This window comes from Staurois parvus, unplaced genomic scaffold (assembly GCF_062004578.1).
Source record: "Staurois parvus isolate SC_StPar_1 unplaced genomic scaffold, SC_StPar_1.0 ptg000310l, whole genome shotgun sequence".
Taxonomy (NCBI): domain Eukaryota; kingdom Metazoa; phylum Chordata; class Amphibia; order Anura; family Ranidae; genus Staurois; species Staurois parvus.
Genome location: NW_028318106.1, coordinates 1,278,412 through 1,297,216, shown reverse-complemented (window position 1 = coordinate 1,297,216; position 18,805 = coordinate 1,278,412). Strand labels below are relative to the sequence as shown.

The 18,805-nt window shown below is 44.8% G+C and overlaps 1 protein-coding gene across 3 annotated transcripts in view; it reads left to right on the top strand.

Moving 5' to 3' along the window:
• NEDD4L (NEDD4 like E3 ubiquitin protein ligase) overlaps positions 1–18,805 on the top strand; it is a 635,056-nt gene that overhangs the window by 309,650 nt on the left and 306,601 nt on the right. For all 3 annotated transcript variants that reach the window (XM_089683436.1, XM_089683437.1, XM_089683438.1), the window contains exon 3: positions 17,744–17,825. In XM_089683436.1, the coding sequence (XP_089539562.1) occupies positions 17,744–17,825 (82 nt within the window). The remainder of the gene's footprint in view (positions 1–17,743; positions 17,826–18,805) is intronic.

Below are 18,805 nucleotides of genomic sequence, written 5' to 3'. Positions count from 1 at the left end.
TCTTGTGTTAACAAAAGGACTTTTTTTTTCTAGAAGAATGCGCTCTCATTTATCATGTAATGACCTGAAATAGCATCTCTGGCCAAAGCAAAATTCACAATAGAAAAAAAAAACCACTAAAGCAATTAAGGAAATGGTCCTGACATTTAAACATTTCCTGATTTTTGAAAACACAAAGTAATTGAATGTAATTTTCTCATATTGGTGCTGATATTTACAGAACGCTGTACACAAGGGATAGAACAAAAACTGGAGTTTTCATTCTTAGGATCTGGTTAAAGGGCAACTCTAGCTAATGCAGAGGAATGAGTGTAAAGGGGAAATCAATCCGTACCCAAAGAACCTCTTAGAAACGTAGAAGAGTGATGGCAGATGAGACCAGCGTCATGTCTGCCCTTTTTTGATTTTTTTTTTTTTTTTGAAGGCATGGTAAACATTCCTCTTTATACCTCAGAACCTCCTTCCTCCTGATGAAAGATCTATATAGGGGAATTAGGACCTCCTTCCTCCTGATGAAAGATCTATATAGGGGAATTAGGACCTCCTTCCTCCTGATGAAAGATCTATATAGGGGAATTAGGACCTCCTTCCTCCTGATGATGATCCCTCTAGTGATACGTAAAGATCTGTGTATGGAAAACAGGACCTCCTGCATCATGATGATGTTTCCTCTAGTGATAAGTGGAGATCTATATAGGGAGTTAGGACCTCCTGATGATGATCCCTTTAGTGATATGTAAAGATCTGTGTATGGGAAACAGGACCTCCTGCATCATGATGTTTCCTCTAGTGATAAGTAAAGATCTGTGTATGGGAAACAGGACCTCCTGCATCATGATGATGATTCCTCTAGTGAGAAGTAGAGATCTGTGTATAGGAAACAGGACCTCCTGCATCATGATGATGATTCTTCTAGTGATAGGTGGAGATCTGTATAGGGGAATTAGGACTTCCTTCCTCCTGATGATGATCCCTTTAGTGATACGTAAATATCTGTTTATGGGAAACAGGACCTCCTGCATCATGATGATGATTCCTCTAGTGATAAGTAAGGATCTGTGTATAGGAAACAGGACCTCCTGCATCATGATGATTCCTCTAGTGATAAGTAAAGATCTATATAGGGGAATTAGGACCTCTTTCCTCCTGATGATGATCCCTCTAGTGATAAGTAAAGATCTATGTATGGAAAACAGGACCTCTTGCATCATGATGATGATTCCTCTAGTGATAAGTAGAGATCTGTGTATGGGAAACAGGACCTCCTGCATCATGATGATGATTCCTCTAGTGATAAGTGGAGATCTATATAGGGGAATTAGGACCTCCTGCATCATGATGATTATTCCTCTAGTGATAAGTAAAGATCTGTGTATGGGAAATGGGACCTCCTGCATCATGATCATGATTCCTCTAGTGATAAGTGGAGATCTATATAGGGGAATTAGGACCTCCTTCCTCCTGATGATGATCCCTCTAGTTGTAAGTAAAGATCTGTGTATGGGAAACAGGACCTCCTGCATCATGACAATGATTCCTGTAGTGATAAGTAAAGATCTGTGTATGGGAAACAGGACCTCCTGCATCATGATGATGATTCCTCTAGTGATAAGTGGAGATCTATATACGGGATCAGGACCTTCCACCTCCTCCTGGTGATTGCTATAGTTATACACTCCATAATTCTATTTGTTTTCCCCTCTGAGAAGACCATACTATTTGCTCATTTTGCAATAAACTGAAATGAGCATCTCCATATCTTTTTCCTCTGTAGTTCCGGCCAACATTGTACCCTCAATATATATTCTGTCAGATGACTTTTTCCCTAAATGCTATTGTTTTTGTTTCCACTGCATTGACCAATCTTCCAGCAATACCAAGTCATGTTGCTAGCTACAAACACCTCCAGTAATATCAACCCTATAGATCGCCTATTGCATCACCAGCAAAAAGAAATACCTTGCTCTCTAAACCTTCAGATATATCGCTTACATAAAGATTTGTCTGCCCAACTGGTCTACACTTCCTCCTTCTTCCACATGGTGTCAGAAAAGTCTATGGTGGAAGCTCAGCTCACAATCCTAGAAACAGGAGAATGGAGATAAATAAGGATACCACACCAGCCATTCCAGCGTCAGTGTCTGACAAGTTCCCCTGTGAACCCATGCACAGGCTTCATGTACATGAGCAGCTCCTACACTTTAGTTTAGGACCTTTTGGCATTTTTTTTGCCAAAGCTCCTAAACTCAACTCCATAAAAGCCTATGTGTCCATGTACACATAGGCTTTTAGCAAAGTTTAGGAGCTGCCATGTTTAGGTGAGGTTAAACCTCCTTCTGAACGCGAAAGAATTACATTCAAGATAGGAACGTTGTGACTGCCGGAAAACGCAAAACGTTGTACGCATTGTTGCCACGATTAGCGTTTTCCCACAGCCGGTGGTCAGGGTAGGCTTGTGTACATGAAGCCTTAGGGTTCATGTACATGAGCAGCTCTTAAACTCAAGTTTTAGGTGTTTTTTTGCCAAAGCTCCTAAACTCAACTCCATAAAAGCCTATGTGTCTATGTTCACATAAGCTTTTAGCAGAGTTTAAGAGCTGCTACGTTTAGGTGAGGTTAAACCTCCCTCTCCTGAATGCGAAAGAATCATGTTCAGGATAGGAACATTTTGAATTCCGACTGTGGGAAAACGCAAAACGCGGTAAAAACGCAGTATTGCGGTTGCCGTGTTTTTACCGCGTTTCCCAGCGGCCGGTGGTCAGAGTAGGCTCAACTACATGAAGCAAAACATTATTTACAAGTACTGAAACTGACTTTGCCTAGGCTGAGATGATGTCATCAGTCTGCTGCAGTCTAATGTCCTTAGTCTTCACATTCCTGGGAAGCAGACTGCAATATTGAAAGCCAGGATGAGAGGATGCAGCAGGGGCTGGATTGTGTCACACATTGGTTGATGTCTGGGCAGAGATAGTTCCTTCATTCTGAAGAGGCTTTGCCAGCGAAAAGGTTTTGATTTCTGGTATCAAATACCTGGATGTGTTAAATTGATGCATTACTTAGTATGAATGTATTATAAGCAACAATCAAATTGTAATAACTGCAAATTGCTGAGGGAGAGTTGTTTGTCGTAGAGAATGCCAATCTAATGATGTAGCACTAGTTTAACCTGTAGCAACGACAAATTACTTCTGGACAACAAATCACCAGCTACTACAATGGTTATGTTGGCAGCTATTAATCACTGCTAATTGCTGGATTGGTGGTTTGTAGCAGCCATTCATCACTGCTACATAACTGCCCATTTGACACGGACCTAATAGAGAATTAAGGACATGCATCCACTCTGATGGTATGGCTCCTCTGTTGCTTAAAGTGTTCCTAAACCCCGGACCCTGCATTCACTATATCTGGTCTTCCTGGACCCTGTATTCACAATATCTGGTCTCCCTTGACCCTGCATTCACTATATCTGGTCTCCCTGGACCCTGCATTCACTATATCTGGTCTCCCCAGGCCCTGCATTCACTATATCTGGTCTCCCCGGACCCTGCTTTCACTATATCTGGTCTCCCCGGGCCCTGCATTCACTATATCTGTTCTCCCCGGGCCCTGCATTCACTATATCTGGTCTCCCCAGACCCTGCATTCACTATATCTGGTATCCCCAGATCCTGCATTCACTATATCTGGTCTCCCCAGACCCTGCATTCACTATATCTGGCCTCCCCGGACCCTGCATTCACTATATCTGGTCTCCCCGGACCCTGCATTCACTATATCTGGTCTCCCCGGACCCTGCATTCACTATATGTGGTCTCCCCGGACCCTGCATTCACTAGATCTGGTCTTCCCGGACCCTGCATTCACTAGATCTGGTTCCCCCCGGACCCTGCATTCACTAGATCTGGTCTCCCCGGACCCTGCATTCACTAGATCTGGTCTTCCCGGACCCTGCATTCACTATATCTGGTCCCCCCGGACCCTGCATTCACTAGATCTGGTCTCCCCGGACCCTGCATTCACTATATCTGATCTCCCCGGACCCTGCATTCACTATATCTGGTCTCCCCGGACCCTGCATTCACTATATCTGGTCTCCCCAGACCGTGCATTCACTATATCTGGTCTCCCCGGACCCTGCATTCACTATATCTGGTCTTCCCGGACCCTGCATTTACTATATCTGGTCTCCCCGGACCCTGCATTCACTATATCTGGTCTCCCCGGACCCTGCATTCACTATATCTGGTCTCCCCGGACCCTGCATTCACTATATGTGGTCTCCCCGGACCCTGCATTCACTATATCTGATCTCCCCGGACCCTGCATTCACTATATGTGGTCTCCCCGGACCGTGCATTCACTATATCTGGTCTCCCCGGACCGTGCATTCACTATATCTGGTCTTCCCGGACCCTGCATTCACTATATCTGGTCTCCCCGGACCCTGCATTCACTAGATCTGGTCTTCCCGGACCCTGCATTCACTATATCTGGTCTCCCCGGACCCTGCATTCACTATATCTGGTCTCCCCGGATCCTGCATTCACTATATCTGGTCTCCCCGGACCCTGCATTCACTATATCTGGTCTCCCAGGACCCTGCATTCACTATATCTGGTCTCCCACAGTACGCACATCATGGAAATGCAATTATTTTAGTACATATAAAATACTAAATACCTTTTATCATCAGCAGTATATAGCAGTCTTGTGACTTCTATCAGTGTCCGGTCAAGCACTGGTAGGAGTTTTCATTCTGCTCTAGGAGAATGCAGGACCCCTGACTTCTGTCTGGACAGTGCTGATTGGCCCTGTGCTGATCACATGCATTCTCCCAAGAAAAAATAAAAACCTATCGCAGCGAACTGAGCATGTGCAGAGCGTTTCCACACGATATGTCTTATCAGGAAATAAGAGGGAGACACTGGAAGAAGGGGAGGACCAGAGAAGACAGGATCAAACAGCGTTTTTACACAATGTGGAGGATTAACCCCTTAGGTTCCACAGTGAATATAATAAGCATGCTTTACTGCATATACAGACTGATTGTACTGTTGTGGGTTTAGCAACACTTTAAGCTGGCCATACATGGAATGAAATTCAGCTGGTTCAGCAGAGGCCGGCTGAATTTTGATCCATTTATGGGCAAGGAGGTTGTATAGAAGTCTCTCTATTGTTTGACTCCTGTACAACTGCCCTGTCAGATTTTTTTTGCAGCTCGATCAGCGCTGTGGGCTATAGCTGTGATTGTACCACAATTTTACCAATTTAGGGTGCGATTTTCATAGGTCATGTGACTAAAAAAAAACCGCATTGAAAAGGCAACACGTGTGCATTTATGATGCGTTTTGATGCTTTTTCACTAAAAATCACTAAAACTACATGTGTGAACCAGGCCTCAGTGGGGAGGTGCATTTTTGGTGTGTGTGTGTTTTTTTTTTTTAACAGATCAAGAATGCAGCAAGCAGAAATTTTAACACCTCAAGAGAAGTGCAACAGGCCAGTGTGAAGAAATACATGGACTTTAAAGGGATGCATTTTTCTTGAGATTTTCTTGTTCTTTTTTTAATGCAAATGCACTTCAAAAACTGCTGAAAGCAGCCAATTAGCTGAAAAGGTGCTAAAAATAAATTTTTATTCATTCACATTCATGATTTTAATTAAAAAGTCGAATATAATACAATTATATATATAAAAAATATATTTTTTTTAAAAACTGTCCATTTCAGTTTTGGTTTTTGGCCAAATGCATCTTGAATCTTCGATTTCGGTTTCAATCTGGAATTTTTGGTACACCACTTGTCAGAATGAGCTGCCCTACACATGATGCATAGGAACGCGCCATGTATGGTGTGCCCCTAGTACGGTACTGCTAGAAATTTGGGGCAAATGCTTTATTGAATACCTCTTATTGTGTTTCTGGTTATTGTGTTCTGCTTGACTGGTCTATAGAGATGCAATACTGGTAAACAAAAGTGAGGCTTTAATGCTACTTAATATTTTTGTGACACCCTGCATTAATACTGGTTGCAGGATGTTAAGTAACTACTTCAAGTCCGGGCACTTTCACCCCCTTCCTGCCCAGGCCAATTTTCAGCTTTCAGCGCTATCACACTTTGAATGACAATTGCGCGGTCATGCAACACTGTACCCATATGAATTTTTTAGTATTTTTTGAGTCCGATAAAACTTTACTTTGGTGGTATTTATTCACCGCTGGGATTTCTATTTTTTTGCTATATAAATGAAAAAGTCCAAAAATTTTGAAAACTAAAGTGTTTTTCTTATAAAATTTTGAAAATAAATAATCTTTGTTCATAAATCTTGACCAAAATGTATTCATCTATGGTTTTAGTAAAAAAAATAACCCAAATTAGTTTATAACCAAAAATTATAATTTTTCAAACATTTTTTTTACATTTTTATTTTTTTTTCTATATTATTATTTTTTTTTTCTAACATACTGTCACTCAGCCATTGAGCAATACTGTGCGAGCTGTGATTGGTCACATGTTGTGAATAACCTTGTACCATGTGACCTCTGTGATCATTCACAGATTTCACAAGTAGTAAGCAATGATGTCAGGAAGTAACATCTTGTTTACTACTATTCATGTGATCACTGATTGGCCAATCAGTGATCACATGAATTGGGACCTCACACAGAGATTCCGGACAGCAATCTGTGTTCTGCTGTGTCCTCCGATAACGGTGCCACACGCTCCCAGGCAATGGATGTGGGGAGACGTTTAGAAACGTCCACTCGCCTCGGCAGTGCTCCCATCTGGTCATTTATCTACGTGGGCTTAACGGGAAGTGGTTAAATACAAGATGATAGTGTTTTGCGGTTCAGTTATCTAGGCTCTGTGGAAGTAAAGCCTTGTTGGTAGCAGGACTTCTGAACTCAGAAAAGGAGTGAGCAGACTACATTTCCCAGAAGAGCTGGTAAAGGGGTGGGGGCATATATATTGAGAAGGCCGGGAACTTGTGGGGAAGGAAGTGAATGGTGAGAGGTGGAGGACGGGTGTGTGGAAAAGGCTGTGTGGGACTCTGGAGATCCAGCTGGATTGGGCCACGGAGCAGACAAATACAGAAGGACTGTAGACCACTGGTATCACTGATGAGCAGGACAGTCAATCCTGCAGGCAGGCGGATCGTAGTGCTGTCATCGCCATCGCTCCTTAACAGAGGGACCAAAGAATGCGCCCCCAAACAGAGAGACTACCTCTTACACTGCAAAGGCTACAGATTAGGTTAGAGGGTTCCATACCCAAATCCTCAAAAAATTGCAAGTGACACTGTTAATTTCAATAGTTCAGTTCAGTGCACCTTACACCACAGCTTATCCCACTGAGGCCCAGATTGTGTAGCCCAGCAATGGGCAAACTACGGCCCGCGGGCCGTATACGGCCCGGCGGACCTTTTAATCCGGCCCGCGGAGCTAGGGTCCTCTCACAGTCCGCCCTGAAGACCGGTGTAGCATGAAAATCTGTCTCCTATGAGGATCTGTCCCCCTCGACGTATCTGCGCATGTGCCGGAGATCGCCGATCGGCTGCTAATGCCTGAAACTGGCACATGCGCAGATACGTCGAGGGGGACAGATCCTCATAGGAGACAGATTTTCATGCTACACCGGAACGGCGCGGGAAGACGGTGAGAGGAACGCGCGGAGCAAAGGTAAGTGAATTGACACAGGGGGGACTTGGGGACTTAATATGGGGAATGAATTACTATAGGGGGGATGAATTACTATATGGGGGATGAATTACTATATGGGGGATGAATTACTATGGGGGATGAATTACTATGGGGGATGAATTACTATATGGGGGATGAATTACTATGGGGGATCAATTACTATGGGGGATCAATTACTATATGGGGGATGAATTACTATGGGGGATGAATTACTATATGGGGGATGAATTACTATATGGGGGATGAATTACTATATGGGGGATGAATTACTATGGGGGATGAATTACTATATGGGGGATGAATTACTATATGGGGGATGAATTACTATGGGGGATGAATTACTATGGGGGATGAATTACTATAGGGGGGATGAATTACTATGGGGGATGAATTACTATGGGGGATGAATTACTATATGGGGGATGAATTACTATATGGGGGATGAATTACTATAGGGGGGATGAATTACTATAGGGGGGATGAATTACTATAGGGGGGATGAATTACTATAGGGGGGATGAATTACTATGGGGGATGAATTACTATATGGGGGATGAATTACTATGGGGGATGAATTACTATATGGGGGATGAATTACAATGGTTATGAATTAATATATGGGGGATGAATTACTATATGGGGGATGAATTACTATATGGGGGATGAATTACTATGGGGGATGAATTACTATGGGGGGATGAATTACTATTTGGGGGATGAATTACTATTTGGGGGATGAATTACTATGGGGGATGAATTACTATGGGGGATGAATTACTATGGGGGATGAATTACTATATGGGGGATGAATTACTATGGGGGATGAATTACTATATGGGTGATGAATTACTATGGGGGATGAATTACTATATGGGGGATGAATTACTATGGGGGATGAATTACTATATGGGGGATGAATTACTATGGGGGATGAATTACTATATGGGGGATGAATTACTATGGGGGATGAATTACTATATGGGGGATTAATTACTATGCTTACTATGGGGGAATATTACTATACTTACTATGGATGACACATACACATCATTCATCTACTCTTGGTCCGGCCCCCGGGTCCAATATATGAATCCATTGCGGCCCTCAAGTCAAAAAGTTTGCCCACCCCTGGTGTAGCCCATTCTGTATTATGGCCTGCTGCTTTTAATGCCTCACTAACACCCTGAAACCATAACACTCTGGCTACAGCAAATTCCCCCTGCAGACAGGATTGCCCTAGTATCTCAGTTCAAGCCTCTTCCAACTCAAAAAGGAACCTGCTTCACCAGACTACTTCACCATCTTTAAGGGGTCAACCTCTGCTGAGGTCTGTTTCCGCCCCTACCTACAATCTTAGCTATTTCTTTCCTTCAACTTTTGTGTTAAAGAGACTTTACCCAAGTTCAACATCACTTAAGGGGGAATCTTTCTGTGATTATACCTTCTTAAGGAAATCTTGCTCTTGCACAAGGAAGGGTCTGAACCTTAATGTGCACCAACTAGGGTCCCACCATGGGCGCAGAAGATTTGACAACTTCCTGGAACTATTTACAAGTCTCTACTGCAACACAGTCTCTTTCGGAGAGCTAGCCAGCATCTCCTGTACTACCACCACAGACCCCAGATAAACTCCTTCTTCTGGTGTCTCTTGCTTTAAGAAATTAGACAGCCCCAGCAAGAGTGCTCCTTCCCCTATCTGGCTCAGGGGGTGCAGGGTTACTCACTGAGTCCTTCTCCCGGGTTTCTGGTGAGTGGATGGCTGCTACTAGGCCTTCTAGTTGGGGTGCTCCTTCCCTGCTCCACAGTTGGATTTCGCTTTGGGGGCCAGTGATGGTTTGAGCTTTTGTCTTTTCCACCTTTACCATCTGTAGGTGAGCCCCTTTCTCCATCTGGGTCCCCTCCCAGGCTCCTGATTTCAGCCTCACATTCTCTCTCTGTCTTCCATCCAACTTTACTGCAGCTGAGCAGGCTCAATCACTTTTAGGGGTTGTCCTGGCCACTTGCCAAACCTCCTGTTGGGGATTGGTCATGCTCTTTCAAAAATGCAGATCATCCACTCCTCAGATCCACCCACTGCTTCTAGACCTTTCTTCAAAGTTCTAGAGCAGGGGGAAATTCCAGAGTTCTGGTCTGCAGAGCCTCCCAGCTCTGACCACAAATTGATCCCTGCTAGCTATCACACCCAGACTGCTACTCAGCCCTTCTAGCTAACAATTGAGGTCTAGCTCCCCCTAGCTAACTAGGAGGGTGCTACACTTATAACAGAAGTATTTATCTGCAGAGTTAAACCCAGTTACCAGTAACTAAGAGCCCAAAGGTTACCCTGACAGCTTGATAGTTCACTCCAGGTCACTTGGGGAGGGACATCTCAGAAGCTGCAATTGATGTTTAAATTCTGATCCTGCAGGACATTTGGGGTTGCTTCAAGTAATACATTGTGAACCTTTTAGAGTGTTTAACTTTTTGTTTATGCATTTACTGTCATTTTTGTTGTGCTTGAACTCTTTATCTGCGAACCTCAATATAACCATAATATTTACACACTTTAAACTGTGTGTGTTTATTTTATGGTTCAAAGCAAGGGAGTTCTCCTGGCCAAAGATTCATGGTGGTGTCAACAAGGGCTGTGCTTTCAGAGCAGGCTCAGAGAACCCAAAAATATTCAGTGGCCCTCAATAGGGTAGCACTACATTTGGTAACACAACAACCCAACCTTTTGACTGCATGCTTTATGTATTGCATTGCAGGAATGCAATTCACTGGTTGACTATTTACTTTAAGTAGCAGGTGTAGCTAGTGGTCATTGAATGCTTTAGATGGTCAAAGAAATGTCAAGTTTTCCTTCTATTGTAAAAACAAATTAAACTGGATTGTGTTGGTTGTTAGCTAATTTGTCTGTGTGCTACCTCTTGCGTGGGTCCAGCAGAGCCCAGAGCCGCCGGTGTCGGGAACAGCAGAGCTGGCGCTTGTCACTGCTAGATGTAGCTGGACCACTCAGGTTAAATCTCCTTAAAATTCTGTTCTGTCATCTGCAAGCAGTTGCCTGCTGTCCTCTGAGATGTGATTGGAGTGTTATTAACTGAAACACGCCACTAATTGCTGCCCCTAGGAGTCACGTCTGGCGAAAACAAACACTATGTACATTCCTGCACCTGCATTCCTTTCTTCATTCTAGGAAGGAATATGACGTTTTATTCTAAGACCTACTTGATTGATCGCAAGGGAGTTGGGCACCAAGAGAAGAGCCCTTAGGAGTGCAGCGCCGATTAGTCACGTCAATATGTTTCATTTGAATCTGGACGTTTCCGGATTCAAATGCAAAACTGAATTCTTGCTGTATGTGATAGTTTTTAATAGATATCTGCAATGTCCAGGCATTGAGCCTCCCATCAGAAGCTGATGATTCTGCACAGTTTTCTGTTATTCAGTTGAGGGTTTTTTTTGAATAGAAGGCCGTAATAGCTTTTTCTTAGAAGACATTCACTCCTGAGCATAGCTTGAGTTTCCTTTGTGTATTCTTTTGCACATTTTCAGGAGCGATTTTGGAGGAAAATCGTGTTTTTTTGATTCCATGGACTTTTATAGTGGCATTGCCTGAAAAACTTGCATAACACATTATTATTATTATTACACAGGATTTATATAGCGCCAACAGTTTGCGCAGCGCTTTACAAAATGAGGATAAACATTACAGTTACAATACAATTCGGTATAAGAGGAAACAGAGGGCCCGGATCATTAGAGCTTACAATCTAGGAGGAAGGGTTGAGTGCAGGGGCGGACTGACCATTCGAGTACTCGGGCACTGCCCGAGGGCCCGGGGTCAGTAGGGGGCTCCATGAAATGCCCCTGGCAACTTTTATAGGCTTTTTTGAGTATGCTTTGAGTATGGGCAAGGACACAGGGGCCCCATAAGTTGTCAGTCCGCCCCTGGTTGAGTAATACAAAAGGTAAAAGGGGTTGATGGTGGGTTACGTGGTGCTGGTGTACTTGGTGACGGCCTTCGTTCCCTCGGAGATGGCGTGCTTGGCCAGCTCTCCGGGCAGGAAGAGGCGGACGGCGGTCTGGATCTCCCAGGAGGTGATGATGAAGTGTTGTAATGAGCCAGGCGAGAAGCTTTGCTGGCAATGCGCTCGATGATGTCATTGACGAAGGAGTTCATAATGCTCATGGCCTTGGTCGAGATGCCGGTGTCGGGGTGGACCCGCTTGAGCACCTTGTACACGCAGATGGCATAACTCTCCTTCCTGCTCTTCCTCCGCTTCTTGCCATCCTCCTTCTGGCTCTTGGTCATGGCATTCTTGGAGCCCTTCTTGTGTGCAGGTGCGGACTTGGCTGGTTCAGGAATGATAAACACATATTTTTGTGCATTTTTCAGGGGCTTCCATTACAGTCTACGGGGCCAAAAATATGCTATTCTGCTTGAAAACAAGGCTCTCTGTCAAGCTACAAGCAACGAATGTTCAGTTTATAACAGGCATATGAAAATAATGAGGTTCTTCTTAATGAGCATTTTCACGCATCAAGGAATGCCCTAAAAAATTCTCAATGTGAATGGGGTCTTACAGTGACTTTCCAGATCAGTTCCATATATAGCACACTTCATTGCAGGTTGTTACCTGCTTCTGTTCTGAAGGTACTGAGATGGGCTAATTTGATACCTTTTTCTGAATGCAGGAAATGGGAGTGCTTAGTGATTAGGTAATTCTGCTTTTTATCTAGAGCACTTTCTCAACCTTTTCAACACAGAAGAAATTTTGAAATAAATTTACAGTTTCAGGGAACACCTATTACAAAATTTCTTTATCTTCAACTCATGATATATTAGTGTGATGGTCAGTGGGAAGAATGCTCCTTACACTTGTGTTCACTGGGAGTAATTCCCCCCTTACAGATATCTAAAAAGATCAATGGTGTCAGCAGAACTTATCTGAGAGGCAGAAATTGGTCATTGCTCAAGGAAACCCTAGCAACCTCTGGAGGAACATTAAGGTTCCATGGGGGTTAAGAAACCCTGATCTAGAGTGAAGACTCTTTAACTTTTAAACTTCTAGATAGAAGGTAAGGATTACTGCTTTTTGTGTTCCCCTATTTCTGGAATGCCGTGAACACAAAGATTGCTGTGCGATGCTCTGTTTTCACCATCCTCCTGTCTTTGAGGACCTGTTGTTCTGTTTGCAGACACGCTATTCACATTTTGTGATCAGTTTAGGATGGTGGCCGAGTCATCCATATGGTCCTCAATTTCAGTGTCATGGCCAGTCTCTTTGAGATCTATAGAGAGCTGAAAAGAGGTGGCGGTGATCTCTTCCTGGATGATGTGTTGAATCATACCCAGCATTCCTCAATCAAGAGATTCTAGGAATAAAGTGCTGCGCTCTCTGAGGATTGTAAGGAAACCTCAAAAGAGGTTTCCTCATCACATGGCGGGTCCAGCACCATCTTATGGTCCAGGCAGGTCACAGGAGTGGCTTTTTACTTGGACTTCATTTCATTTTCTGCTTGTTCTTGTATGTCAGGGTCATCACCATGACATGCTAGGGCTTTAGCAAAGTTGTTAAGCAGCAATATGAATTACACGTTACAACAAGTGCAACCAAACGGTGCTAAATATATCCCTTGCAGTGCAAAGCTATTGTGTGTGCTTAGCGTAGGCTACTGCTTTCTGTGACCCAGCTCAGTAGATTTGCCCTCTCTATTTGTTTTTGGTGACCACTGCCAACTGGAAAGAAAGTGAAAGGAAATCCAAAAGTTCACAACTGTCTCCTGAAAAGGAATAGGAGTCTAGCACCCTCCTAGATAGGTAGAAGTAGGTTAGATAGTTATAATTTTGTCTTGATAGGTAAAAACATATTTGGCTCACTGCATCAGTGATGCCTGAATCTGCTAATTAGGTTTGGCCAGTGTGCTCTGCTGCTGGCAGGCTGGTATAGCTTCCTCTGCATCCAGAAGGCTTGAGAAGCTTCTGGATGGTAGGTGTGGAGCTATGCAGATGCCAGCTTGAATACTGATACAGCCCCAGCCAATCCCAAGGAGCCGGGCCCTGAAGCATGCTGGGTTGGGTAACTGTATAGGGCCCAGGGAGCCAGGCCCTGAGGCATGCTGGGTAACTGTATAGGGCCCAGGGAGCCAGGTCCTGAGGCACACTGGGCTCTGTGTCTTTCCTTCCCAGGTCCATATATATTTGGACACAGGCACAATTTAGGTTTTTTAAGGTATTTACCAAAACATATTCAAGCTATAGTTATATAATGGATATGGGCTGAAAGTGCACACTCTCAGGTTTAATTTGAGGGTATGTACATCCAAATTGGAGGAAGGGTTTTTAGGAATCACAGCTCTTAAGTGTAGCCATCCCCCCTTTTTCAAGCGACCAAAAGTAATTGGACAATTGAATATAATCATAAATAAAATGTTCATTTTTAATATTTTGTTGAGAATCCTTTACTGGCAATGACTGCCTGAAGTCTGGAACCCATAGACATTACCAAAGACTGGGTTTCCTCCTTTCTGATGCTTTGCCAGGCTCTAACTGCAGCTGTCTTCAGTTGTTCTTTGTTTGTGGGTCTTTCTGCCTTTAGTTTTGCCTTCAGCAAGTGAAATACTTGCTCAATTGGGTTGTGATCAGGTGATTGACTTGGCCATTGCAGAATATTCCACTTCTTTTCCTTCAAAAGCTCCTGGGTTCCAGTGTGTTTTGGATCATTGTCCATCTGTACTGTTTTTTTTTTTTTTTACAACATGTGGATGGCTGGGTGCATGTGCGTCACTTACTTGGGGAAGAGATGGCATCAGGATGCAATATGGTAAGAAGGCAAACCAGCAGAGGCAGTGTGATGCTTTGGTCAGTGTTCTGCTGGGAAACTTTGGGTCCTGCCATTCATGTGGATCTTGCTTGACATGTACTACCTACCTAAACGTTGTTGTTGATCAAATATACCCATTCTTGGAAACCGTATTCTTGATGGCAGTGACCTCTTTCAACAGGATAATTCACTCTGCCACACTGCAAAAATGGTTTGAGAAACAGTGAGTTTGAGGTCTTGACTTGACCTCCATATTGTTCAGATCTCAATTCAATAGATCATCGGTGGGATGTTCTGGAAGTTTGATCCATGTTGGCCCCACCTCATAACTTACAGTACTTAAAGGATCTGCTACTTACGGCTTGGCACCAGATACCACAGCATACCTTCAGAGGTCTAGTGGTGTCCATGCCTCGATGGGTCAGGGCTGTTTTGATGGGAGGACTTACTCAATATTAGGTGGGTAGCCATGGTTATGGCTGATCTGTATATATTTGCAAATTGTACACAAAGGCATAGTTTTTAAAACCTCAAAACCCATTTCCTAGATTGTTTACCAAGATCTGGTCCAATTTCTGTAAGTAACTAAAAAAAACCTTAAACATTCTCTAGTTTTTGTTTTAAAACCAGGGTCAAATCCCCAAGTGACAGTACTGTTCAGGATATCTGGGACAATTTACATTTTGTAAGATGGCTCTATGTATTTTAGTGCCTTTAAAACGCTTGGTTAAGCTCATTGCCAATCTGTATGCAACTGCACTGTGAGTGGGCAGATTGCACGCAGATTGCAAAGGTAACAGATCTGCCAGACAGAGATCTGTGTGTGTGTGGTGTCTCAACAGACCATTCTGCGGATAAACTGTTGGGTGGTGGCAGGCTACCTTTGTGGTGCGTCTGGTGTGGGGGTGTGTGGACAGTGGAAGGGTTATCAACACCGGGGTTCAAGCTAGGATAGCTGGAGGGACCTTTAGAAGGGTGTGTGATTACTAAGCTGGTCCTCAACTCTAATCAGGGCACCAGGTTGTATGTAAGATCGTATCTGCCAGTGCGTGGTGGACCAGCTGGATTGGAGTGGAGTCTCCATCTGGTGGTGGCCAGAGGTAGTGCGGGCTGTGAAAAGGTATCACGGCTGATCTTATATACGGTTTGAGATATTCAAGTGTAAATCCCCTCTTTATTATGCCCTCTTTACCACCCTGTCGCGGCCGCACGCGTGCGTCACGGTTAGCTAGTCGCTGTGGGCGTGGCTTGTGGTGGACACGTGACAGGGTGATCGTTTAAGCGAATCCTTGACAGTATCCATGTATAATGCATAAGGGGGGATATTATCTCCATGTATAATGCATAAGGGGGGATGTGATCTCCATGTATAATACATAAGGGGGGATGTGATCTCCATGTATAATACATAAGGGGGATGTGATCTCTGATGCCCGCCTCACCACCTGCCCCCTCGACCCTATCCCCTCACAACTCCTACGACCTTCCTCCTCCTCCATCCTACGCTCCCTCACCCACATCTTCAATCTCTCCCTCTCCTCAGGCACTTTCCCCTCCCCTCTGAAACATGCACACATCACCCCCATACTTAAAAAGCCCTCCCTGGACCCCAATGACCCGAACAACCTCAGACCCATCTCCCTGCTCCCATTTACATCTAAACTCCTCGAGCGTCTAGTCTACACCCGCCTATGCTCTCACCTCAACGACAACAACCTCCTCGATCCCCTACAGTCCGGCTTCCGTCCCCTACACTCCACCGAAACTGCCTTACTCAAACTCTCCAACGACCTGCTAACCGCCAAAGCTAATGGCCACCATTCAGTGCTCCTACTCCTTGACCTCTCTGCGGCCTTCGACACAGTCGACCACCCCCTCCTCCTCAAAAAACTACACTCCCTCGGCCTCAGAGATTCTGCTCTCTCCTGGCTCTCATCCTACCTGTCACAACGCTCCTTCAGCGTTACCTATAATGCTACCACCTCCCCCTCACTCCCCCTCTCTGTTGGGGTCCCTCAAGGCTCTGTCCTCGGACCCCTTCTCTTCTCCATCTATACCTCCTCCCTTGGCCAACTCATACACTCTCACGGCTTCAACTACCACCTCTATACCGACGACACACAAATCTATCTCTCAACCCCCCACCTCACCCCCTTGGTCTCAGCCCGAATCACACACCTACTGAGCGACATATCAGACTGGATGTCGCTCCACTTCCTTAAATTGAACCTCTCCAAAACCGAGTTTCTTGTCTTCCCCCCAGCCCGGACACCACCCCCCATTGATTTCTCCGTCACATCCAACAACGCTACCATCAAACCCGCCCTGCAGGCCAGAGTACTTGGTGTCATTCTGGACTCCAACCTATCCTTCCAGCCCCAAGTCCAATCTTTAACAAACTCGTGCAGACTCCACCTCCGCAACATCGCCAAAATACGCACGTTCCTAACCTCAGAAACCACTAAACAGCTCATCCACTCCCTCATCATATCACGACTCGACTACTGCAACTCCCTCCTCACTGGCCTGCCTCGCCGCTGGCTATCCCCGCTTCAGTCGATCCTGAATACGGCTGCCAGACTCATTCACCTTTCCAACCGCTCTGTCTCCGCCACCCCCCTCTGCCAATCCCTCCACTGGCTTCCGATTGTGCAACGGATCAAATTCAAAATCCTAACACTGACGTACAAAGCTGTCCACCATACTGCCCCGTACTACATCTCTGACCTAATATCCAAGTACCGCCCAGCGCGCACACTCCGCTCCTCACAAGACCTCCTTCTCTCTAGTTCCCTGGTCTCCTCCTCCCATGCCCGCCTCCAGGACTTCTCCAGGGAGTCATCCATCCTCTGGAACTCCCTGCCCCAACCCATCAGATTATCACCTCCTCTCCTTTAGGCACACCCTGAAAACCCATCTCTTCAGGGAAGCCTACCCCACCCCCTGCTAACTTGCCGACCTCCTCCACTCTTCCTACCACTCCATCCCCCACAGCTATCTCCTCCTGTGCCACCATCCCCTCCCTCCTAGATTGTAAGCTCGAAAGAGCAGGGCCCTCGATCCCCTCATGTATCGCATTGTATTGGTATTGTTCTGTCACATGTTCTGTCTCCCTTTGTAATGTACAGCGCTGAGCGAACTATTGGCGCTTTATAAATACTGTATAATAATAATAATAATAATAATAATGTCCATGTCTGTCCTATGTGATAATACTGTATGTTTTCTCTTGCAGTGACCCGTATGTGAAACTGTCCCTGTATGTAGCAGATGAAAACAGAGAACTTGCTCTGGTACAGACGAAGACCATAAAAAAGGTGAGTAAGAATTTACCATCAATGAATATAAACAGATCCTCCGGCATGCTGATTTTCAGAGGGTTTAGAAGAGGACATGTAAATACAGAAATGTTGCAAAATAGGAATAACCTGTAGAAAGTTGTTTTGTCCTGATGTTTCAACCAATAACACACTTCTGTCCTCAGGTGACAGCGATCCCTCCCTCCTATGGAGGAGCAGTGTTCTGACCCTAGGAAAGGACTACAGAACTCATCCCCACATCCTCATATCCATAGCATATGGAAGGGTTGATTTGTAGTCTACAGAGACAGCTGTGAATAGTGTAACATGAACTATTTTTAATCATTATCCTGCTAGCCTTAGTAAATAGATAGGAAGGTATTTTACATTAAAGCGGTAGCAAAGCGCTAAAAAAAAAAAAAAAAAAAAAAAAAAAAAAAAAAAAAATGGGTAAATGTGTCCAGCCTCTCAGTGCTTGGGCCTTGGCGCTGAGGGCCACATATTTGTGTACCCAATGTAAACAGATGTTCCGAGAGCTTGTGCCCCGGGCGCTCCTGACACATTTACCGCTGCCTCTCAGAAAGGTCCTGAACACTACTTCCGGACGGGAGCTTTCCGATTATGTGACCACCGTTAATCACAGCGGTCACATGATCCTAAACTCCACCCCGCCTCTCGGCATCACAAACCCCTTAAAGGGCACCAGGGGTTAAGCCATAATATGCTAATATGCACCGCACGCTTCATACGGAGCCCTCCGGGGCAGCGCTATCACGGATCTCCCCACGATTCCATCTTCACCCAGTCTTTCTTTTGTTTTTTCGTGAGCTCCAGCCATTTGAATGGCCGAGGCCACGATGACGTCACTTCCACACATGCCTGCCAGAGCCCCAGCTGTGTCAAGGCGCTCTGCATTCAGTGGCATACTGTGGGCCCTGAATGCAGAGTATCACTACGCATGTGCGGGTGACGTCATCAACTATTGCGGATGTGAATAT